The 24,884-nt window shown below is 34.1% G+C and overlaps 1 protein-coding gene across 1 annotated transcript in view; it reads left to right on the top strand.

Moving 5' to 3' along the window:
- Positions 1-24,884, top strand: part of PPP4R4 (protein phosphatase 4 regulatory subunit 4) — a 72,140-nt gene that overhangs the window by 29,039 nt on the left and 18,217 nt on the right. Inside the window, exons 4-13 of the mRNA XM_059819452.1 lie at positions 2,927-3,074; positions 3,763-3,836; positions 5,728-5,834; positions 8,827-8,934; positions 13,391-13,512; positions 16,102-16,224; positions 18,926-19,095; positions 20,172-20,291; positions 22,135-22,212; positions 23,672-23,755. Coding sequence (XP_059675435.1) covers positions 2,927-3,074; positions 3,763-3,836; positions 5,728-5,834; positions 8,827-8,934; positions 13,391-13,512; positions 16,102-16,224; positions 18,926-19,095; positions 20,172-20,291; positions 22,135-22,212; positions 23,672-23,755 — 1,134 coding nt within the window. The remainder of the gene's footprint in view (positions 1-2,926; positions 3,075-3,762; positions 3,837-5,727; positions 5,835-8,826; positions 8,935-13,390; positions 13,513-16,101; positions 16,225-18,925; positions 19,096-20,171; positions 20,292-22,134; positions 22,213-23,671; positions 23,756-24,884) is intronic.

Raw genomic sequence — 24,884 nt, 5'->3', positions numbered from 1 at the left:
GTCAATAAATATGCCAGATCTAAATAATGATTAAGTGTCAGTATTTTGGTTATGCTAATAAAACAGATATGTTGTGTATTATTTAGATATTAACATAGAAATGAGATTATGAAATATTTTTTTAAATTCTACAGTTAAAATTAAGTGGCATCCTTGTATGGATTCTTTTGCATAGAGATCCCCACTCTCTGGATTTCTGCATGCACCTCCTCATGAACCTTGGAAGTCATTGAAATGCAGATTAGGGAAGGCTGAGACATTCTTCTCAGCATTTCTTGTTGTGCACCAAATGGCTCCTTTCAAATGATGTTAGTAGTATTTTCCCTGTTTTCCATCCTTGGGCAGTGCCACCAGAAGCAGTGGAGGGAGATTGCAGGTATCTATCTGATTGACTAAGAGATTTTTCCAAATGCTGTAATTGCAGAAAAATATGGCTACTCTTGTTGAAGTGTATGCATCAAGCCTTATTCGGTGCTGTCTGATTAGTTCCAAACTCATTTTCACAGTTACTTATTTTCCTAATATATCAGTCTCCCCTTGAAAGCTTTTCTTTTTTCCTAGATTTTATAGTTTAAGAAGAGGTGGGGTGATTTTCACCCTGTCTTATACCTAACATTGATTTTAAGGTTCATCCTCATTGTACCTTTGAGTTTCTGTAATCTCCATTATTCCTGTGTCTTTCTAGTCCTAAATGAAAATTTCTGTCATATCAACGCAGTTACTAAAATGATTGACTATGTTTCTGCTTGCAGCATTCTTTCAAGAGAATTCAGTTGCTGCAGGACATAAAATGTATTAAACTAGAGGCAAATTTTCTGTTTTCCAATTAGTGGAATAAGCCAGGCTTTATAAATTTTGCAAGTTTTGATGCCTGAGTTTAACTTGTAGACATTAGGATAGTTCAAGAACATGCTACTACCCTTAAATTCATTAAATACGCTTGTCTGATTAAGATAGACAGGAAAAGCTTTTTTCCTCCAAAGTGAGAATCTGTGGAGGATCCATGTGTAGAAAAATACATTACTTTCTAAATAAACAAACTTATATTAAGTAAGTTTAAGTCTCTCAACTTGAGTTCAGTGAAATTGGAATGACAAGGGGAGACCCATACATTTTCATATGTGGAACTGTACAGTTCTGAGTGCAAACATCAATGCAGGCAGGTGTGTAAGCAATCTAGAAATTTACATTTCAATGTCTCCCGAGGTCCATGAGGAGGCACATCCAGAGAATGTGTTCACACACATGATTATCCAGAGTTATGTGGATCTGTGGAGGAGACTATTTGGAAACTTTATTTGATGGTAAGTAACCTTGTTTGCATTGTGTACAGAGTGAATATCAACATAAAATTGAATTCACCTCCATTATGTTCTGGTCTGCAGTGGTATCTTAGCATCTATAGTGTGTATATAGTTCTTTTGATTATTTTGGGGATGTTTTTTTGAACAAGTGTAAGCCAAAATCCCATAACTATGCACAGGTATTCTGATCTCAGAAACGTTCAGATTAGAGAATTAGTAGGTATCCTTATTCTTAGATGTGGTTGTTGTAATAACAATGGAGGAACAAGGACAGAGATAGGCTGTGGAGTTAACAAGAGGGCGGTTTTCATGGCTATCAAATGCAAATATTTTTGTCACACTTGGATTGGTAAGCTGTGCAATGCTGTTTCTTTTTTTCATTTGGGGGAGCAGGGGCACAGAGAATGCTGTTACAAGTATACAAGGCTGTGAACTGAGACAGCTGTTGAGAGATAAGTAATGATTCTCTTTGAAATCAGATAATCTAAAAGTTATACATTTGCACACACAAACTGGTTGACATTTGTGTGATGAAAACTTGTTTTACTTTGAAGTAAATAAAGTCTACTAAATAATTTCTCAGCTGTTCTCTGCAAATTGTATTTTCTCAGCAAAATTCCTCTGCTATATAATATTTAGGTGTATAATGAATAGTTTCTTAATCTGGTCTAGGCTGATTTTTTTAAAAAAATTAAAATATCAACTTGTTGATTTTTGACATTTGTTCTGAGAAAACACCTTTCATCTCAAGCACTTTAAAAAAAGGAACAAAACCACATATATAAAGTGTTAAATAGGAAGCATGGGCTTTAAGCTTTTACTGAGTTTGGAATAAGTAGAATAATGCACTTTATTTTCTTATGAGATAGATATGTTTAGAGAAGTAAACAAATGGAATGTTCACCTAGCTGATAGATATGTACATACTTACAGTGAATGCTATGTCATAGATTGCATCCTGCAAGCTCTGTGGCATGTTCCTAAATCTGAAATTTAAATTTCCTTTTTGTTTCATTCAAAAAATTCAGTAATAGTTCATTCCTGTATTATCTTTGTTTAACTTTTGAATTGATGCTTTTAAAGACATCCTAATTAATTATATTCTTATGATAAAGCTAAGTACTAGTAAATGCTGAGTTAGATAAATATTCTAGTATATCTTGCTTTATCCTTAAGACTATATATATATACACACACATATTTTCATTTGTGTCCCATGTCAGTTGGCAAGGGACGAAATTTAAATTGCCTTCTGCTATTTTAGTATCTCTCACTGGATGAATGAAATATTTCTTTTTAATTCATGTGCGTAAACAACAGAAGTGCAATTGTTGACTGGTCTGTTTTTACCTCTCATTTTGTAAATTCGAAAAACCCACACATATGCATTGATGAAACTGAAAGTACAAAAAAAATTAACTTGATTTTTCTTAAAAGGTTCATGCTATAATATAAGAGGTTTGAATATCTCCAAGTAATTCTATTAAGAGAAAATAATTTTATAGCCAATTTTGTAGTTTACCTAGGTTGATGCATATTCACTCTTTAAAGTAGAAATTTGGATGTTATTTCAGTTTATTTCTGCCTCATGTTCTAAATTGATGTAATTTGTAATTATACAGGAGGTGCTGCATGTTGCAGGAGTGGAAATGCAGTTAACAGCTGCTGTTTCATTTTTGACTGTTCTGCAAGAGGAGTCGGTGTCCATTCATACATACTCGCACTCCTTCCTACACATCATTCTCCAGAACCTGGAACACAGAGATGCAGGTCAGGGCTGTACAACCATGCTGATGATTGATTACTTCTGTATGTTTTGTTTCCTTAGTGACCATACAATACTGTGTAAAGCAGTGAGTGCAATCCCTGTGACTTTGTATCTAGACTTGCATGAATGAAAAGATTTTTTCATGCTGACCACTTACATACTGATATTTAAATGTAATTCTGTTGGAAGCATACAAAACCACTTTGTCTGAAGGACTAAGTCCTGAAGTTGTTACTGAGTCCGAGCTTCTACTGAAGTACCAGAATTTTGTGACGGAGAAAATGGCGGGAGGATGGTTGACATTTCTTCTGCAATGATTAGTTTTTCGTAACTTCTTTGACATCATTTTTAGGATACAAAGAAAAAAAAAATGGCCTCTTGTAAAGCTAGGAAGTTTCAGTGGGCATAAGAAAAGGATGTGCTTCTAAATGAGGGACATTATCTTTTCAAAACAAAAAGGAACGTTATTATTTTTTGTACAGGAATTGAAAAGGTAAAACAAATGGGGACAGAATTTGCTTCTCACCTATCCTACTTCTTAGTTTGAAGTCTTGATGTTAATTTAGTGGCTTTTAAATACATAGCTCTTTGAAGAGGTGCGTGTAAAAAGTGAGAACTGTTTGTAAAACTGATGTGTGTTTTGTTATACTCGTTATATGTACAACATAACATATAACCCATTTCTAACAGGTGTCAGCAATGCATGGCTAGAAACTCTTCTTGCTGTAATAGAAGCTTTACCAAAAGAGACTATCAGACATGAGGTAATAATATTCTCCCATTTATGCTAACAAAAAATTAATAATATTTTGTAAGATTGTAGTTCCCTGCAAGTCTCATTCACTTCAGTAAGATGTGTGGCAGTTCCATGCCTGTGAAAACAGTAATGCTTGTGGAACATCCTGTTAAGAGAGAAATGTGCTAAAAGACGAGACAGGAAGGTCACCTTAAAAAATTTTAGTATTCTTCAGCAAATAAAGACTATTTACTGTAATACTTCCACTGCACTTAGTATTCTCAGTAACATGTTTTCATGTAGCCTGTTTTGGTTTACAGGGTAGTATCTCATTCTGTGTCTTCATGAAGAAACTACATTTTGTTTGCTACTGGACTAAAATTCTGATTTCTGCTAAATGGGACTGAATGCTAGAGAGCCATTTCATTGTGTATTTCTGTTGATCTTGATGTACCAAAAACCTAATGCCCTGCAAACACTCTTAATTTTTCACTGTGTAGCTCAGTTTTGTTTAGAGTATTCATATTTCATTGTTAAGTTTAAAAGCGTTGCAACAGGCATGTTTTACTGTGTTTATAATTTAAACCAATATGGAGATTTAAATATATGATAGTTTTTGTAGTATAAAAATATTCATTAAAATTAGGGGGTGATTGAAATCTAGCACTGTTTAAAAAATAATTAAAAGTTAGGTTGGAAAAAAAAGAGAAATTATGCAAGTCACCTCCAAAATCTAATTGTAATGTAATTTTAAAGATGCCATTTAAACAAGATGGAGCTTCTCCCCTGATTTGTCTCTAGTAACACATTTGTAAGTTTCCACAAAAATTTGCTTTGGGAAGATCATAACTGATAAAGTAGCATTGATTCAGCAGCTATAAAGAAACCTGACATGGTGTTTTTGTTGTCATAGTTCAAAGACTAAATAAGTAATACACAGTTTTGTAGGTAACTAATGATACGTTTCTTTATGCAGTGTTATAGTTAGAAGCATACTTTATGTACTAATTCTTGTCTGGGTGATCTATTTATCCTTACAGTGGTAAGATTCTCTGACCTCACAATTTCAGCTGGTAGGAGGAGGAGAAAAATGCTTTTAGAATATTGTTGGACTTTTCTGCCCTGTATATTATCCTTTTGTGGAGCTCTGTGAAAAGAGATTGAGTGAGGAACTGCAGCAGACTACAGGAGATACCTCTCTGTATTGTTTCTCTTGGCCTGGCACCTGGATTTCTGTGATTATTTCTGGACAAAAAACAATATATCTAAATATGGTGTTCTGCAGGCCTTTCTTAGTTTGTTTTTTAGTTTGTTTCTGGCACCATAGAGGTGATCCAGCAAATGATAGCAGAGGTCCAATAAAGATGCAGGTTTTCTGTGTCTATATGGAAATGAAACCTCTTCTCTACAGATCCCTAAGGTATGCATAATCGAGAGGGATTTTTGCCTCAAAACTTTACATCAAAAGTGGTGTTTCCTGGGAAAACTTATGAGAAAGAACCTCGGAGAGGCTTCCTTTTCCTTTCTCTGCATATTTTTTTTTCTCGTGTGGGAACACATTTAACAACTTTTGTGAAAATTACCAGCTAATAGCTATAAATATTCATATACATCTTAGTCTCAAAATAAAGACACAAGTAGACAGATGTAAAACTGTGACTGCAATGTGAATCATAAAGTGCTGTTTGGGCCAAGATACAGATTTAATATGCTATAATTAACACTGAATATTAAATACGGGTTTCCTATAAACTATTCATGTACATAGGCATTATTATTGTTAGTACTGATGAATTTCATGAAAGGTGTAGATGACATTTGGGATATGTTTTTCTAGTTTGTTTTTTTTTTTAAGAAGGGAAATACCTGATTTACTGCTCACATTTCTTCTGCTCATATTTCTCTTTTCTTTCATCCAGATCCTGAATCCACTTGTTTCCAAAGCACAGCTTTCTCAAACGCTTCAATCCCGCTTAATTCGTTGTAAAATCATGGGAAAATTAGCTACTAAATTTGAAGCTTATATGTAAGTACTTTGTACATATATTTTCATTCCACAGTATATACCAGTATGTCTTTGTTAGTGGGCATAAATTACTACAAGAAAAGTAGACTTTATTGCAAAAATTAAATGCTTTCTTTCTACAGATCCCTTTGGATATTATTTAATTATAAAAAAATGTTAATTATGTTAATGTAATGTTAATTATGTTCATCAGTTTATAACTTCAGTTTGTATGTTCTTCCACAGTTCAATTGGGTACCATTTTCATGCCATTCTTCCATATTGGTTTTTTTACTAAGAAATAAGCCTAACAGTGAATTTTTCTGCAATTTACAGAGACAAAACATAACTTAATCACCTTAGAGTTTTTGTAATAAAGAGAAGAATCCTGTTCATAACTTTTTATTTGTCTAACCAAATTTAACATGTAGATTTTTTTTTCCTATCCCTAATAATATGGAGCTGTATCAGGAGCCACTGTTGTTGCCTGATATTATCCAGCTGTTAGATTCAGTGTCTGTGGGTTTGGACAGTGGTGCAGAACAGGGAAGCAATGATGAAGGTAAATCTGACTAACTTACCTGCCCAAAGCAGTTGGTATGGTGCATTCTTTGGACAGTTTATCTAGTCTTATGATAGTAGGGCCATTTCACCAAATGTGTTTCCTATCCAGGCAATTGGCCACATGTGATTTTGCATTACAAAAGAAATCCACTGAGGGCTACTGAATGCACAGAAAGCATGCCTAACTTAGGAAGTCCACTCTAATAATGATTTTGATTTGCCTCAAAATGCAAGAATTCAGCATAACAGAAAACATGAACAACAGAACCATATAGCAAGACATTTAGGAATAAATTTCTTTAAATTTTGATTTTTTTCCTTCAATAAAAAAGAACTAGAAGCAACCAAAAGGAGCCTATCTACACCTTCATTTGCTATGTAGACTACACTTGTTGGACATGCAAAAGTTAATGAGCATGGTAAAGTAGTATTTTTTTAGAATGTTACAAAGCCTTCGTGTCCAAAGAAGAGCAACGAAGCTGGTGAAGGGTTTAGAGAACACGTCCTATAAGGAGCAGCTGAGGTAACTAGGGTTGTTTAGTCTGGAGAAGGGGAGGCTCAGAGGAGACCTTATTGCTCTCTACAGCTATCTGAAAGGAGGTTGTAGCGAGGTGGGTGTTGGTCTCTTCTCCCAAGTAACAAGTGATAGGATGAGAGGAGATGGCCTCAAGTTGTGCCAGGGGAGGTTTAGATTGGATATTAGGAAAAATTTCTTCAAGGAAAAGGTTGTCAAGCACTGGAACAGGCTGCCCAGGGAAGTGGTTGAGTCACCATCCCTGGAGGTATTTAAAAGACATGTGGATGAGGTGCTTAGGGACATGTTTAGTGGTGGACTTGGCAGTGCTAGGTTAACGATTGGACTTGATGGTATTATGTGTCTTTTCCAACCTAAATGATTCTATGATTCTATGAAATCTTTATCTTCAAAATGTGTAGAATTCTGGAAGAATCACAATTGCTTTTATGTATTTGGTGTTACATTCTCATGAAAATAAAGTGAATTTCCAGGTCAGTTAGAATCTTATGAGAAATTATAATAGTGTTATCCATAATAAGTTCAAATAATCATACCTTACTTTGTTGGGTTTCTTTAATACGATTCTTTGCTCTTCAGAAATAGAAAACCCCTCATTTCAGTGGACTGATAGTAGCACCATTTCTCTACAGAAGCTACATGTTAATATAGCTGAGAATTTTCTGGGACATATTGATCCTCTGGTAGAGGGCTCTGAGTGCAGTTCAGGGTCTGAAAAGAGACTTGGATCCACAGGTTTAGAATGTGGCAGGCTGAGTAAGATTCATGACACACTCTCATTCCCCTTGCAGGGAGGGGTCTTGGTATAGGCTCAGGAGATTTATCTGGCCTCAGGAGTAGGCAGTATTTAAGCATATGTTCACATTCTTCTTCAGAATAGCACCATTTTTCCTCATAAAATTTAAACTATAATTAAAAAATTTTCTTTTGTATTTCACATGACTCCCAGGTTATTTTACAGAGTATTGGAAAAAGTCCCGACCTTGGAATAGAATGTTAGTTTTTCTACCCTCTGTTCCAACAGCTAGTTAAAACCTAGCCTTTTTTGGAAGTAGTCCCTACTTCAGAATATTCTAAAATGTCAAATTCCCAAGGCTGTACAATTTTTGAAACTTGAGGCCAAATTTTGCTGTAAGAAGTAAATTAATTTTCACTGGGATGAGTGGAGGCTGTGCAAGCTGGCTTGAAAATTTGCTTGTCTGTGGCTTCATATTATTTCTCTTGAGTTTTGCAACAACATAAGGCTTTGGATAGAGATATTTTATGAATACTCATAACAGCATCTTGGGCAGTGAAAGGAGACACAATGGCTGATTCTGCCAAGTTGTAGTATGTGTTTTTACTTAAATAGAATTCAAAATAGTTATTTTGTATCTGCCATTGATTTAACATGAATACTTGGGTCTACTTGCATAAAGGCATTGCAGTACTGAAGCTTTTAATCTTAAATTCTTTTTCTACTTTCTTCCAAAATATATCTCTTTGGTGATACATGCGTACCAAAGATGAGATATTAGAGACAATTAATTGGGATTTGCACTTCCATTTCTATAATAATTTGTATTCTTACTGTGGCTGTTCAAAAATTGTACTGAAAGTGGTTATTAAATGAGGACAGCATCTCTAAGACTACCTACTATTTTTGTAGTTTAAAAAAAATAACAGATGAAATATGAGCAAATTATAGTGACTGTAAATAATCCTTTTTCTGTTTCTTTATAGCACATATTTGTGTCTGATGTACAGTATTCTTTTATAATTGCAAATTCTCAGAAAAATCATTTACCAAGTGTGATAAATTAGTTTTTAAAAAAATTGCCATTGGGAGTAATATATGGCTAAAATTTGAGTACGACACAGTGGATTTTATATATTCTTGTTCTGTATATTAATAAAGAATATTTACATTTTTAGTATTAAAAGAGAGATTCTTCCATTGGTAAAATCACTGTGCCAGGATGTGGAATATGAAGTTAGAACTTGCATGTGTCGGCAACTGGAACATATAGCTCAAGGAATAGGGTGAGTGCAAGTTGTGTAACTGCTTCTAAACGCAAAGTATTTCTCTAAAATAATTGATGGTAACCTAAAAACTCCTTTTAAGATTTCTAACTTAATTCAAGTGTACTCAGTAATGAATTTGGAATGTACAGATGTGTTCTTAGGAGCTGACTGTTGGCATTTGGCTGTCTTCCATTTTCAGTTTTTTGTTTCTCTCTGATAGTAAAATTGCTGAACCATACAAGCAACAGTTTTTTGTAAATACTGAGTTCATCTGTAGCTTCTTGAAATCATCTTAATTATCCATTGATGTCACTGGGCTTATTTAAAAATGGAAGAGGATTATTGCAAGTATTAGCAGTTTCTAATAATTACTGTGCAGTTTTTTGTGAAAGGATGCTAAATGTGTTTTGTAAGCAAATTTCAGTTCAATATTGCCTTTTACTCTAAGCTTGAAGACCTTCAATATTGCACATATAGGAATAGAAGAAGTCCGGAACTTTTATTTTAATAAATAAAACATGTTAACTACCTACACAGGATTGGTCTCTGATTGAACAAATATTTTAAAATTCCAGGTCTGTCCACCTGTTATTGTGTCAGGAAGAAAAAAAAAAGCAGTAACTTCTCTTACAGACTTGAAGACATTATCAAGGTTCCCTGCCCTGTGTTACACAGCGGGGATAGATTAGATCTTAAGAGTCCCTCTGGCTTTTAAAATTGTGAATTTATGAGCAAATTCAAGGATGAGGCTGAAACTGAAATGTAATTTAAAAGGTACGGTAAATATGCACTTCAGTTTGTTAGTACTGGTATTTGTGGAAAAGATGCCTTCCTGTGGCTGTGGAATGATAATTTTTTTTTTAAAATGGAGAATTATGTTGTGGTTTAGATTCAGAGTATTTTAAAAAAACAAAAATAAAATACCAGAAATTCCTGAAGCTACTTCTCAGCCATGGCATACTGGAAAAGTGTATGTTCCGGCAGTTTTAGCTTACTCAGGTAGAGGGAATGAATATTCACAGCAAGAACTAAGCATTACTGCCATGTACTTAATTTAACATTATTTTGGTGAGGTCATGCAGGATAGTAATTTCGAGATTCCTAGATAAACTTGTCTTTATTGCATACAAAATAATTTTATATATGCGCTTTAGGCACCTCTTCTGTAAGATCCTTGTCCTGCAAACATTCAGAGGATGTGAATAATACGAAAACACAGTATTACTCATCTCAGTACTCATTTGTTTTTGTACTTATTTTCTTTTATAACAAAACATAGACGCATGGTAAATCATTTTAACATTTTCCATATTGAATGGCTTTGAATTTAAAAGAACTTGTGATTACAGAAAAGAAAGGTAGTATGTGTCAATATTGTTGATATTTGTTAAACTGGAAATTTAACACACATTTTACTAAACTGAATTACTGACTAATTTGAGCTTGCATTTATTTTTACTGTATGCATGTATCTCATGTATCTTTATGTATCTTAAAATTGAATTCTGTTTAACGGGAGATTAAAGATGAGTGAAAGAGAGGCTTCTGTTTATTTTCAGGGAGTGACCAGGGTTTTTTTTTCCCCGTAACTACCAAGTTTTGAAGGGAGGGATGTCATATTAGTTGAAAGATTTTTGATGCCACCAAAATGGAAATCCACAGAAACATATTTGCAAAGCATTTTTTTTTTCTTCCTGATTTCTGGGTCTTGATTTAGTCCTACCCTTCTCTCCCCTGACCCTTCCTAGGCCATGTGTTCTTGTCTATCTCAATCACCTTCCTTCCTCTTTTCTCATTTGTTATTGCTCAATCCCATGAGATTTTTTTGGTGTCTTATTTGAGATACTGTCAGCATTTCCATGGATTCCTCTAACCTTTTCAGTTAACCTCTGCTATAGTCAAGAGCTGAGAAGTAATCATAAGAATTTGGCTTTGAAAATGATTTGTGACACATAATACAGCAAAATACATATTTTTTTAAAATAATGTAAGTATATTATTCTGAGTAAAATAACTTCTCTAGGGTATGCATATAGTTAGAGAGTATTCCTTTCAGATATTACTGAAACATTTTTTATGTTTTAAAAATGTACAGCTGCACAGATTTCCTCGCCTTGTGGCTCAGTCTATTGAGAAGCAGAAAATTATTTTGGTGGTAGCCTTTAGGTAGCACTCACAGTTTGTGTGAATCTGTGTGAATTTGCTTTCAGCAAATTCAGTTTTATTTTACAGTTAAGATAGGTATACGTACAGCCAGGTGTTAAAATAAGAGCTAAATGTATGCATTTGTGTCATTTTCCTCACTCCTCCTCCAAATGCTTTTTAAGTTCAACGTATGCTAAGCAGTGTGAGAGAAGATGCAAAAAAGTTGTTTTAATTTGTAACAAGGTGGCTATATCTTATACTAGTAAGTGACCATTTTGGAAAGGAAATAAAATTTTCTTCATTGTGTTTAGTGTCTTTAAAATGAACTAAATTACATTTATTATACCAAGGAGCTGAAAGTCTTAAAACAAGATAGGTGTTATGCAGTGGCAAATGACAGTGTTACTGGCCATTTACCCAGCCTTATAACAGTGCTTTGCTAGGGCTAAATGCATAGTTATCAATTAGTGGTCTGTTCTGTATATTTTTCTTTAATTCTTTCCTCCCCAGCTTTTATTTTTAGCATTAATGTATCAATATACAGTGTTCTCTCTCTGAGGTTTTTGCCTAGTCCCTTCTCAATGATTTAGATGCTTTAACCTTTAATCTCATAAGAAATGGCAAACTGTCGTTATTTTCTGTATGTAAACTATTGTAGTGTTTCATGTCAAGGATGAATAGATAGTAGGAAAATAAAGACAATTAAATAAACAGAAATAAGCACATTTTTAGGTAAATGTTGAAGGCATAATGTGACAACAGTCCCAATGCTTATTTTTACTATTTAGTGATGATACCACTAAATGATATAATGTAATTTTCTCATAATTTTATATGAATGATTAATGATCTGTTTGGAAGAATACTGTTAAGCTAGATCTTCATTTGCTGGTAACAATAATAAACTCTATAAGGTGCAAATAATTTTGATGCTGATTATAAACTTCTGAAAGTATTATTGTTCATTTACAAAAGGGACAGCTGTTACTTGTTTAGTTGAATTGGAAGAGGTATTTTGGGCATTTTTATTTCAGTAAAAATCTGGCATCCTGGAGGTTGTGATTAGTTCTGTATTAAAAACTGTGATTAAAATACCAGAGTCTAAACTCTTCGTACACAGTTGCTCTAAGTGTCAAACGTAGTTTTGATTTTGTCATCTTGTTTAATGCTCATGTAGTGTAGTGTTATCAGTTTTATGTTATGGGCAGTATAAACGTTGCAGGCCAGATCCCTGGCTATTATAAATTGCTGCGGTCCCATTCTTGAGATGTGGTGCTTACAACAGCTTTCACTAATTGACAAGCAGACCAAGAGCTCTTACATGAGAACAGGACAAAGTGGGCTTCTTAACTCAAAAGCAGACAAATTCAAACACTAGAAATCTTGACTACTCTAAAAAAAAAAAATGAGCATGACAGAAAAGGAAAAGTGGAAATTCTGGGTATGTCTTCCCAGTTCTTGTTGATAGTAGGGCTGCAGAAAAGATCTTTCTAATCTCTTAAAGCAATGTAGAATCTGTTATACACTGGGACATGGGACATTATGCTGCTTGGTAGCTTCTGAAGAAGCTATGCTTTTGGTCCAAGAAGCGAATCTCTTTTTATCTTACTTATGCCATCACCTTACTGTGCAAATGTTTCTGTGTCAAGAGTATTTCACTCCTCCTTAGTCACCTCTCTGATTAAATTATGATTTCTGTGTCAGTCTCTAATACAGCAATCTGCTGCCAATGTATAGATTCAAGTTGTCAGGACCATCACACATGCAGACAGTGCTAGTAATTACCAAGGCAAAAAGGGACAAGCAGAACCCTTTCCTTACTACTGTAAAACAAGCCTAAAAGCTAGTGTTTGGACTAGTTGGGAAACTGCATTTTCTCTGAGCAGTAGTTGCTTACCCTCTGTAAAGAAGGCTTACCTTTGATGCATAAGATTTCCAGACACTTCAATCCAACATGACTCATAGTTAATAATTTTTGGCTTTGGACCATCGCATTGAGCAGTTTCTGCGTATTTGATGAAAAGAGTTTTCTTAGTGACACAGTGAAGTAGCTGCATTTTCTCTGATTTATTTTGAGCTAATTTGAATGCTTTTTTAGTGATGAAGTTTCACATTTTAAATTTGCATGTTTCTTTGACTGACAAAGAAAAAAGTCCTGAGATTGACTGGAGGTTTTTATTTAATTTTCATTTCCTTACAACTTTGTCAGTTTTTCCTTCTTGACTACCCAAAAAGTATCTAAATGAGTATTTCAAGGAAGAATTCTGTTTTGCTGTGGCAATATTGTTTCATTATATGTTTTCTCTCGACTGCTTGCCTCACTTTGCAGGACAGAACTAACAAAAACTGTGGTGCTTCCTGAGTTAGTAGAACTGGCAAGAGATGAGGGCAGCAGTGTACGTCTTGCAGCTTTTGAGACGTTAGTGAATCTGCTCGATATGTTTGATGCAGGTAAGACTTCAATTTAGGCTTACTAGCCCAGTTCCTAATGCTTTAATGCATCTTATAAATGTATTTAAATGCTTTTTGTTCTGTCTGCATTCTTCAGACATTTCTGATTTTATTTTGTTTGTTGTTTTATCCTTTATGTATTTCATGTCTTGCAATGCTTTATACATGATGAGTTTTAAGGAAGGTGAACCAGTTGTCCACAAAATCAGTTATCTTATTCCAAGTTTCTAATGTAATATGGCTAAATGGGATAAGTAAAATTACTGTATAAATGATAGGAATATTGGGTTGTTAGTATTTATGTAATGCCATCAATACACTGGATACAAAATGTTAGCTCAACAGATGCCATTGCTTGTGCCTTCTTTGCTGTTCAGTATTTTTTGCCTCTTAACTGAAGTAAACCTAGTCCTAGCTACAGACTGCAGCCTGCTTTCTGAGCTGAAGAACCCAGACAAGGGGCAATGATATGATATTTGTGTCTGTATCAGTAAACCTTGCAGTTTTTAACATCCAGTGTTATATGTCAAATACATTTGTAAATATAGGAACAGAAAATATTTCTTCATGTCCCATAAACTGCAGTATGCAAAAATGATCGGTTTTAGAGGTACTAAGCATCAGCAATTACTACTTAAATCCCTTTAAACTTATGGCTATGTAGCACTGAAAGCTTTCTTCTTTGCAATGAGAAAGTGTGTGTATTTCATAAAGCTTTTCTGTATTTAAAACAGAAAATATAAATGCTTGTATTTTTCTCAGTGCTCTGTATCTTTCCTCTGATCTACATGCATATTTCAGCCTTCTCCAGGTGTAGCGGTGAGTGTCTGTGTCTTCGTGTAAGGAAGGAGAAATTCTCTGTTGTACCTGGTTCTTTTGGCATAGTGGTGGTGGGTTACCTACACGCATGGCTTTTGGGTTCTCATCTCAAATTCAGTTTGACATTGATTGGGGCAAACTTTAAGGAGGGCTACTGTGACTGCTCCAGTATAGGGGAACATTCTGGGTAACTGCTGTGCCTTGCCCTCCAATCAACTGCTCTGTCTTGATTTTTTTCAGGGGGATGTAGAAGACAATAACAGCCAGCTTTTCTGGCTCTGTATCAGTTGTGCTTTCTTCTGGTTTGTGTTTTTTTTACAAATGTACAAAGCAGCAAATTACATGATAGATCATTGCTATAGTATATATGAAAAAAAAATTATATATTGTTGATCGCTGCTCATTATTTCCCACATTGCTCTTTATACTGTCTTTTTCCAAACTCTTCAGTTGTTTATCTTCATTAGCAACTCTGTATTTTGCACCACATTTCCCACTCCCACTCCCATCTTACTGACTCTACTACTCCTTCCTGATACATAAGTGAGGAGCAAATATTTACTGTACGGGATCTTGGTGCTGAATTACTAAAATATATGATTGCATATACGCCATATGGAGGAGTACATAAAGAAATAAGATAGTTTTGGGAGAATACCATAAATGGACTTTTTAGCAGTTAGTGCTTATATCAGTATGATAGTAGGTTAATTTTCAAATTATTGAGCCTTTGCATTGATGCTATCAAGTTTGTGCTTCTCTTTGCACCTCCCAGTCTTCACTCCTCCCACCCCCACCCCCCCAATTGCTGTAACTACTGCTTTTAGCTATTGAAAAAAAGCTTAGAGAAAGCAATCAGGGATGATTTACAGGTTTGTAAGGAATGTGTTTCTAGAAACTTGGTTTGTGTAGTTTTCAGTTTCGCTGCTGAACTAGAATATGAACATTTTGAAGGTAGATGACCCAAAATTATATCCTAGGGTTTCTTTCCCACAATAACAAAATATTTCTTCAGGTCAACCTTAGTATTTTGTTCAGCCATAATTATTTGCTGAATTTTGGTGTTGATCTACCATTAAAAAATCCTAATCCCTTTAAAACTTGAATATTTTAAAATACAATGGTTTTATCTTAAAACAAGTCAAAACACATACATTTCTTTGGACATTTACTTCTTTATTTTATAAGGAGGCAGACTGCTTGGATTTGACTTTAATTTCTAAATGACTGAATTTCTTTTGTCTGCCCTTAATTATTTTGTTTCTCTGTGAATTTATTGTTTACCAAAAGATTTTCAACCTCTTCTCCTCAGTAGGTTGAAAAAATTAGCTTCCAGCGTATCCAGATTTTTCTTTTTACTGTCATGGTCATGTTCAGTCTTGATCTCCCTGTATTCCTACTATTGTAGGAAATTTTATTGTAGGAGCACTGCAGTATTCTTTCTCTCCCTGTATTCTTGGTGAATGGAGAAGTTAGTGACTGTTAATTTATTGTCTGTCTCGTCCTTTACTTGGGGATGCCTTTTCTCTAAAAACAAACAAACAAAACCAAAACCCCAAACAAAACAGGTAAGGTATTAAAATTTAGGACCTGTATTATGGTAGTATATTCATCATTCTCTATACCTCTTGTTTTCTACCTCCAGTGAGTGCCTGCCAAAAATATTCCTGAGCACGTTAAGTGATATTTTTCGTAACTTATTATGGAAGTCCACTCTCTTTTTCAGATGTTGACAAATGTCTAACTTTAAAAATTTCTTTTCTTTTTCAGATGATAGGAGTCAAACTGTGCTCCCCTTAGTGAAATCATTCTGTGAAAAATCCTTCAAAGCAGATGAATCTATCCTAGTTTCTTTATCTTTCCATTTAGGGAAACTATGTAATGGATTATATGGTATGATTTAATGTTCTTTTAAAAAAAATCTTAAAAATGAGGGAAGATTGGAGAATTTGAAGGCCTTGGAAAATATCCAGATCTGAATGCATCAAATGAAATGATAGTTAGGAAAGGAAATATGGAAGTAAAAGTCTGAAATCATCTAGTGCATAAATACTTGATTTTGTGAATTTCCTCTTTGGGTGTCCTTCTGTTTATTGGGGTTTTTTATGTTTAGACAGGGACAGAGTTTTTGTTTGTCAGAGATGGAAACATGGTGGTTTGTGTTTATTGGTTTGACTGGTTTGTTTTGATTTCTACTGGGCTATTCTGGAGCCTGTGAGTTGGATGACTGAATTTTTGAAACTAGAAACTTTGAAAACACAGTATGATGTTAACTGTGTATGTTCATTTCTGTGCTTGATATCCTTTTTGAGGTACAGTACAGAGTGTGGCCCATAAGGAACTTCAAGGGAGAAAGAAGACCTAATAGCATGTGGATTCCCAGCTGCAGCTTAGGCCAAATCTGTACCCATAATTTTTGTGGTTTTCTGTACCTTAGCACTTGAGCACAGCAGATCTTTCCTTGATCATTCTGCCCACCATATACCCTCTACGCAGAGCTTACCTGGGGAGGGGCAGCACAGAATCATGGTTTTACATTATGGAAAATTTCCCCCTAGATTCTTAAACCCTTTGATCTTTCTTACAGATCTTTAAAATGATCCTTTATGATCACTTTAGAGACTATCAAAGTGACCGTTGCTTCACTACAAACAACTCAAATAGGCTGTTCCACAGTGTCAAACTGTTAGTTACAGAAACACAGAGCTACAACAGTCCGTCCTGGTTTTGTCATGTCTTCCCAGTCTTCTTTTCTCTAGGTTGAATGACTTTAATTGGCTGATTTCTCTTCACCTCCGAACTCTGTATGGCAAGTTTACATTTTTCTTGAAGTGTTATGCCTTAGGAGAGGAACAAAGTGAAAGGGTTACTTCGTGTGTCTTGCAAGCTATATAGCTGTTTACATTTTTCAGTATGAAAAATTGCCTTTTTTTTTTCTCCCAACCGTTTGACATTATTTGTTCAAGTGCAACCTATGAACAGAAATAGCTCAAAAATCTGCTCAAAAGTCTGGTTTTTTGGGGGTGTTTTGTTTTGTTTTTATTTTGATAAAGCTGTCACCTAGTTAGTCTTTCTCTTGCCTGGCCTTGTGCAGGCAGTGTGTATCTGGCTAAGCATGGTACCTTACCTCTGTCCTAATGGAATAATAGTTTAAAGTTTTAAGACCATACGTCCAGTATCTGAAGAGCATTTTAAACTCTATCTTCTGAAGAACTAACAGTGTCCCTCTTAGGTTGATGTTATCACAATATTTAATAGGTGTATTCTCTAATCCAACATCCAAAAAACCAATGAGAACACTAAATAGTACCAGAACTAGGATAGACCTTTCTTTATACATTTACCTATCTTGTCAGTGAACCATGGGTAACTTACTTTTAAGTGCTATTCCAAGCAGTTTTGCAGCAACTTTATAGTTTTTCATCTCTCTTTCCTGATCCCTTATTTTGCTTATGAAAAACATGACCTTTACTGACTCTTTTGTATTCAGTCAGGATCTCTGTCAGGTTCTGTTATCCAGTACTAGAAGGAAATGGAATCAGTTTGACAAATTTTGCTTTTTCCATGTTGGCTGCTACTCATTTTCTTGTTTCCTTTTTGGTATTTATGAGTAGATTTTTTTAGTTTTGTTCCAAATTTTTAAAAAACTTGAATGTAATCTGACTGATCTGTAATTATATGGCTTATTCTTCCCCACTGCTACTACTAAATATCTGTACCACTTCAGCCCTTTTCCATTTTGATATCTCACTTATTTAAGATTTCAGCAGCTAGTACTTCAAATACTTTTGAATACTTGGAATGAAGCACATCTGACCCTGCACATTTTGAAAACCTCGTCACTGGCCTGTTCCTTCTCTGCTTAAACCTTGAATCTTTGTCACTGTTATTAATTGTACCGAGTCTGATGATACTAGTAGAGTTTGAGAAAGAAAATAAAAGCATCAAGCATTTCAGCCTTCTTGGTACCAATCACTGATAGCTTTTCTCTCTCTTGAGTGAAAAACTGAGCCTTTCCTTGATTGTTCTCATATTAGTAATGTACTTACAAAATGACTTATAAAATTATATATAAATATTATATATATTTATATAATTATTATATATAATTATATGACTTATAAAATTACTATAAAAGTAATTTTGCCAGTTGACTTCCAGTTTGTTCTGAGTTTTCTAATTTTGTTCTTACACGTCTTTATTATCTGTAGCAACATAGCCTAATTTTTCAAATTGCTGCAGACATACATTCTTCATGTGACTGAGCTCCATAAAGATCTAAAAATTTAGTCAAGAAGAAACCAGTATCAGTGGAACGAACAAATATATTCACAAACCTGCAGCTAAAATCCTGAGTATTTCAAGAATTATGTAAACAGAAATTAGGATTCACTCTATTATAGTTAGCTGTCATTTTTCTTTAATCACTTTTTCTGTATAAAGTGTACTGATGATACTCCACTAGACTCACTGTATGGGAGGGGAGGGAGAATAAAAATTGGTGTATTTGATAGATTTGTAAATGAGATTTTGGGTTTGGACGTTATTATTTGCATTTGTAATGAGAAAAGTAAACTTTTTTTTTTCCCCCCAGGCATTTTTACTCCTGAACAGCACTTACGGTTTTTGGAATTTTATAAGAAGCTTTCCATGCTGGGTTTACAGCAGGAAAATGGGCACAATGATAATCAACTACAACTTCAAACTCTGGAACAGGAAAAGAAGTATATTTCAGTGAGGAAGAACTGTGCTTACAATTTTCCAGTAAGTAACTTTAATTAAAGGTTAAATAATTTGTGTCATGCATATAGTTCATTAAATAGGACTGCGTGAATGATAGAGAAGTTATTGCCAAGTTGTGCATTGTTAGTTAGATTTTAGCTCTCTCCTGGAAAGTTCAAGTTAATGGCTTAAACTAGAGGTTGACCAAAAGAATTACCAGGAAGGATTCCTCCTTGCAGAGCCTCAGAAAATTATTGGCAGGTTTTGACTGAAAGAGTGCTGGTCTTAAGAGGTCACTGGTCTCATTCTTTCCTACACATTTTCTCCAAACCCTTAGCACAAAGGCACTGAGAAAACAGCTGTGAAAATTTATGCAGAGTCCCCATTTTCAAACGACTCAAAGCTAGGTTTTCACATTTGCTGTGTTGTGGCATTACAGGGAGTTGAAGATTGAATCTGAATGGTTAGATTCATGTTTTAGTCATGCTCCTGCCTGAATACAATGTATTTTCAAGTTTATGTGAGGTCTTCAAACTTTCCACTCCTGTTTCTGTAAATCTACTTTGTATTTTGACATTCTGCATTTATATTTAAAGAAAATATGTTTGTACCAAGAGCCAGTAGACAGTTATTTTTATTCTGCCTTTTAAAGACAAGCACCATGTATATAGGTAGACATCTGTTGGTTTATTTGAGCAAAACCGAGGTATGTATACACACAATTATGTTGAAATTCAGCTGCTTGCTTTGCTGCTTGCTAAAAGATACTTTGTTTTTGAAGTCTCCGGTTGCAGTTTCCACTAGTGTATGGAAACATTAACAATATTTATAAAACTAAAGTTTTATATCTTCTGTTTTTAATCTATGTCTTCAGAAAAAAAGCCTGCAGCATGTCTGGAAGATATGTAAATTCAGTTTAGTTCTCAACTCTAGAACTTGTCTGATGCCTGTGTTTTTACACAGCCATCAAAAATGCCACACTTCCTATTTAAAATCACAACCTGTTATCTCCCAAGTGTCTTGCTGGTTGTAGCTCAATGTTTTCATCTGATAATCTCTGATAGTGTGGTCCTTTAGCTATACAGTTAATAATAGACTTCATTTTTATTTTTCCACAGGCCATGATTGTTTATGTGGATCCAAAGAACTTCCATTTAGAACTATATTCTATATTCTTCTGCCTTTGTCATGACCCTGAAGTTCCCGTCAGATATACTATGGCCATAAGCTTCTATGAAGTAAGTCTACAAAGGTACTTTGTTAGTACTTACATGTTTTTGTTTTATGTTGCTTTCTTCTTTAAGCTTACATTTGTGACTCTTCAACCAAAGGAAAAAGACTTGATAAAACTTATTGAAATTTAGTTTGTCACAGGTGTTCAATCCCTTCTAATATGTAAATACAGCCCATATACACACATTAGTATTTAAGTTGTGTGACATTCAGCTACAGTAGCCTATTGCTAGGTGAGCTCTTAAGGAGCAAAAGCTTGAAGAAGCTTAAAATGGTCTAGTAGCACAAACATAAGCAATTGTACTAATTACAATATTTTAAGGTTTTGAAGGCTATTAGACAATAATGAGACAAACAGGAGAAAACAACCTGCCACATCTGGTCCTGAAAACCTTCTTTAGAACTGTACGGTTTGCTACTATGCTGGTGTTCTGTGGAGAATATTTATACGTATCAAATCTAAGTTAAATGCTCAAATTTAGTATGAAACTATTTGGAAATTTATGCAGATATAAAAGCATACATATTCTTATTATTCCATTCAGTTTACCTAAGTTCCATTGTATTATTTTCATAAAAGTTCAAAAATGTACAGCTGCATAGATATTATTAGCTATATGGGGGTGAATTCCAGAAATGAATATACACTCTCTCCTGATGGTTATAACCCATATAAGGAGATTTTCAAGGTTTTCATAGTGTTTTACTGAGAATCCTTGTGTTTCAGTCGTTGAGCTAGCTTTTTATCCCATTTTGTTGCTGAGGAAATTGGTAAGTCAAGCAGCTTGCTGAAAGTGTTTAAATCACTAGTAGAGGCATAAATAAAGCCAAGGTGGCTTTATTTCCACCATCTTAAGGAAGATGGATGGATTTCCAGTTCTCTTTACCTGTTGATGCCTTGTCTTAATGAATGATAATCCAAGGTAATTGTTGAAATTATAAAATTAGCATATAATTCTACATAATGTTTTGTCAGATGTGTAACACTTTTAAGGTACTGCCTGAATAGAAGTATTTTATCTCAGTTAAAAAATACCATGGTCTGAATATATATTTAGTGCTGGTTGATTTATTTTTAACACCATAATTTGCAAACACGTGACAGCCAGAAATGAGTGATTTATGGCATACATTGTAGGTGGATTATTTTTTTAAAAAAGAAACTCTCTGTAGCCATTTCTCTAAAGCTTCATCTTGATTGGAAGTAAGCTCGGCTTATGAACACAAAAAAAACCATTAAAAAGCATCATCTAAATACTCCGCATGGCAAAAATCTCATTGCTCATTTTTTTCTCATATTTGCTATAAAACCTTTTTTACAATGTGGAGATGGGCTTTTGGTGGCTTTTAGAAATTTATACGTGACTTGTGAATCACAGTACAAAAACACCAAAGTAGTAAGGAGTTAAAACTTTGTATGGAAAGGTTGAGGAAATTTAAAATCCAGAACAGACTAAGACAATCTTTATATTTTGTATTTTGTAAATTATATAGCTGACTGACTGTTAACTCTTCTAAGGAGCATGAAGTACCACTTCTGAATATTCCAGAAGGAATTTTTCTAGCCTTGCAGTGCAGTCTTAAAAAATTTTGGTAAATATGAAATAAAGTTAATTCTAAAACCATGTTTCATGGTTAAGGAATAGGCCAGTTTCTTGACTCATATTCCTTATATAAATATATTTTTAATGTGATCAGTGGGAAAGTACACAACTTTAGAAGGCTGATATTAAATAATTATTCTGCTTTTCTTCTTTATGCTTGCTGTAAAATAAGCACGTGTGGTATAGTTGTAGTGCCATGGAACTAAAGGATGTTTCACCTTGCTATCTTACTGTCATTTTTTAGGTTGCTAAGCTTTTAAATTCTGGTGTGTATACAATACATAAAGAACTGGTTACATTATTACAGGATGAGTCACTGGAGGTAATATACTTTTATTGGAACTTTCTTTTGCTTGTTACCTTGAGGCAAATTATCTTGATGTTTAATAACTCTGTAATAAGACAGCACACTAACTGTTTGAAATGATCAACAGCTGTTACTTCTGTTTCACAGATGCTTCATAAAGATGCCAGCCTTATGTGAATAAAAAGGAGGGAAGTAGGAAGGTGTTTGAATTTAGTAAACCCACAATATATTTATTAGCTTTGAGAAATATTAATTCTAAATTGTTTTAATTGCTATATTATTTATTACCTTACAAATTCTGTGGAAATATTTGGTTTTGATACTATATTAAAATAATCATTGATAGTGTTCAAGGGTTTTGCTTTGTTTTATTTTCATTTCTCCAATTGAAGAGGAGATGAAGAAGTTGTGTATGGTTCAAAGATCAAGACTTGTAGAAAGAGTTTCAGTCCAAGATCTGGTACAGAATCTGTAAGTGTTTATGAGACAGTTAAGTTTAGTGTACCTCGGTTTTAACCTGCATAAAAGATTAATTGCTTAGCTTTATTACAGACAATATAGTGAGAATTTTTTGGATTGAAAAAGAGAAATATTTACATTTGAGACAAAATCAGCATTTCTGCTAATCCTGGTTATTCCAATAGTTGATCTTTTTTGTTTTCTATGGCTTGGAATAATGAGTTTTGCTTTCAGGTGCTCCTTTTTATTTTGGTACCCTTTGTTAGACATTTTCAAGGGAATTAAAAGTGTTCATAGAACATCTGCTTACAGTTTATGAAATTCTGACCCATTTTAAAAGATTTCTCAAATTGAACACCTGAAACTTGAGACTCAGAAGCAGCTGGTCATTTTGAAAATTTCCTTAGTTTGATCCTTATACAGTTAGCTAAATAATAAAAAATATTTGGTGCTTTATCTTATATACCACCTCAGTGAGAATTGGTGCCAAAAAATATTTAATTATGTACTCTTCTAGTCTAGTTTCAAGTATTACAACATTTGAAAGTAAGGTTATTCTATTAATACAGGCTATATATTCTATTTCAATTAATCAACTGCAGTTTTTCTTAAAGCAGGAAAAAATGCTTTTAAGACTTAGCTAACAAATATAGAAAAACCTGTTTCTTTGTGTTTGTCAAGGCTCTTAACTGTCTATGAAATACAGATCTTTCTTAAGAATGAATGTTCATTTTAAAATATTATATGCTGTGAATAGTTTAGAAAGCATTGACTGTGGTATTCACTTAAATCAAAACTATAGTTTGTTTTCCTAAACTGAAGCTTATCATTTTATATTACTTACTACATTAAAACATCTGTTTTAAATCCCAGTCCCCATCAATGCAAATACGTTGCACCTCTGGATGTGGGATTACAGTAACATAAGAGATGTCAGCAGGGATATGTTGGTGAGAGATAAAAATTGAGTCAAGTTAATTTACAGACCTCATTCATGCTGTCTTTCTTTAAATAGGTGTTAGATGCCCTAGTAGGTCACCTTCCTGAAATCCTTGAACTAATGACCAATGGAGGAGAAAGCAGTGGATCAGAAAGCAAGGTGGGTGTTCTCATGCTTTTTTAATTTGCTTTCTAAATGAAGGTAGTAGCAAAGTTGTTCAGACGTATATTGTCTGCAAAGGCTTTCATGATTAGTTTCTGCTTTGGAGAGATACAAGTTTCTGTGGTTTTTTTGATTGTTTGTTGACTTTATAAACTTTAAAATAAAAAAACCGGTTTTGAACAATTAGACTTAATATGAAAATGAACACTTTATCCATGTTATTTTTCTAATTAACCACAGATTTGCTGAAATAGATCAAATTTTGAAATACAGTCACTAAGTTAAAACAGAACTTGGTTTCATGCTAAAGGAGTGATAGTTAATACCTAACTTTTTTTTTTATGTTGATGTGGCAACTGCCCATGGTTGCTGTTTTCAGACACAGTTTCTGCTAGAAGGAAGCCTATTTCCTGAAGTAAAGGCACTGAATTAAGATTTAGGAGATCTGTATTCAGCTCCCAACTTTGGTAATTTGCTTGTATGGGGCTCTGGATGATGGTTTATTCAGTGACTCCTCACTTGTAAAATGGAACATAAACGATCACTCCTGCTTCAAGATGCTGTTTTGAGCATGTTTCCTAAATGTATAGAGCAGTTGAGATATTCGAACAATATAAGAACTGAATAAATTTATTTTCTTGTGTGGACAATAGTTGAGAGTGTAATTTAAAATATGAATTTGTCAGATGTTTACAGCTGTAGATGTATATAACATATAACAAGTGTCATGTCAAGTGTGGCAGCCTGTTTCATTTTGCTTAGTGCTAAAGAGAATTTAGCTTGGCTACTATAAAGTCTTTGCCTTCTACTGAGAAAAGGTGTATAAAGCCTACTAAAATTAGTTAGGGAGCGGAGAAGAATAACTGCAAAGTTTAAGAGTCTAGAAGAAAAATGGGATTTATTTGGTATGAGAAAGAGAAGACTGAGGAGGGTTGTCATGATGATCTTCAGATCTGTAAAAGGGTATTACAAAGAGAACATGATTAGTTTTTCTTTGTCAGGAAGAGGGGTTGGAAACGAAAGTGTATTTAGTTAGGTACTGGAATAGCTTTTTGACTAGTTAAGTGGAATTCACTGCTTAGGGGAGATTGTTTAATCCCGATCATTAAATTTTTTTAAGAACAAG

The sequence above is a fragment of the Gavia stellata genome, chromosome 7 (assembly GCF_030936135.1).
Source record: "Gavia stellata isolate bGavSte3 chromosome 7, bGavSte3.hap2, whole genome shotgun sequence".
Taxonomy (NCBI): domain Eukaryota; kingdom Metazoa; phylum Chordata; class Aves; order Gaviiformes; family Gaviidae; genus Gavia; species Gavia stellata.
The sequence above is the reverse complement of the archived record's forward strand: the minus strand, read 5'-3'. Positions and strand labels throughout refer to the sequence as shown.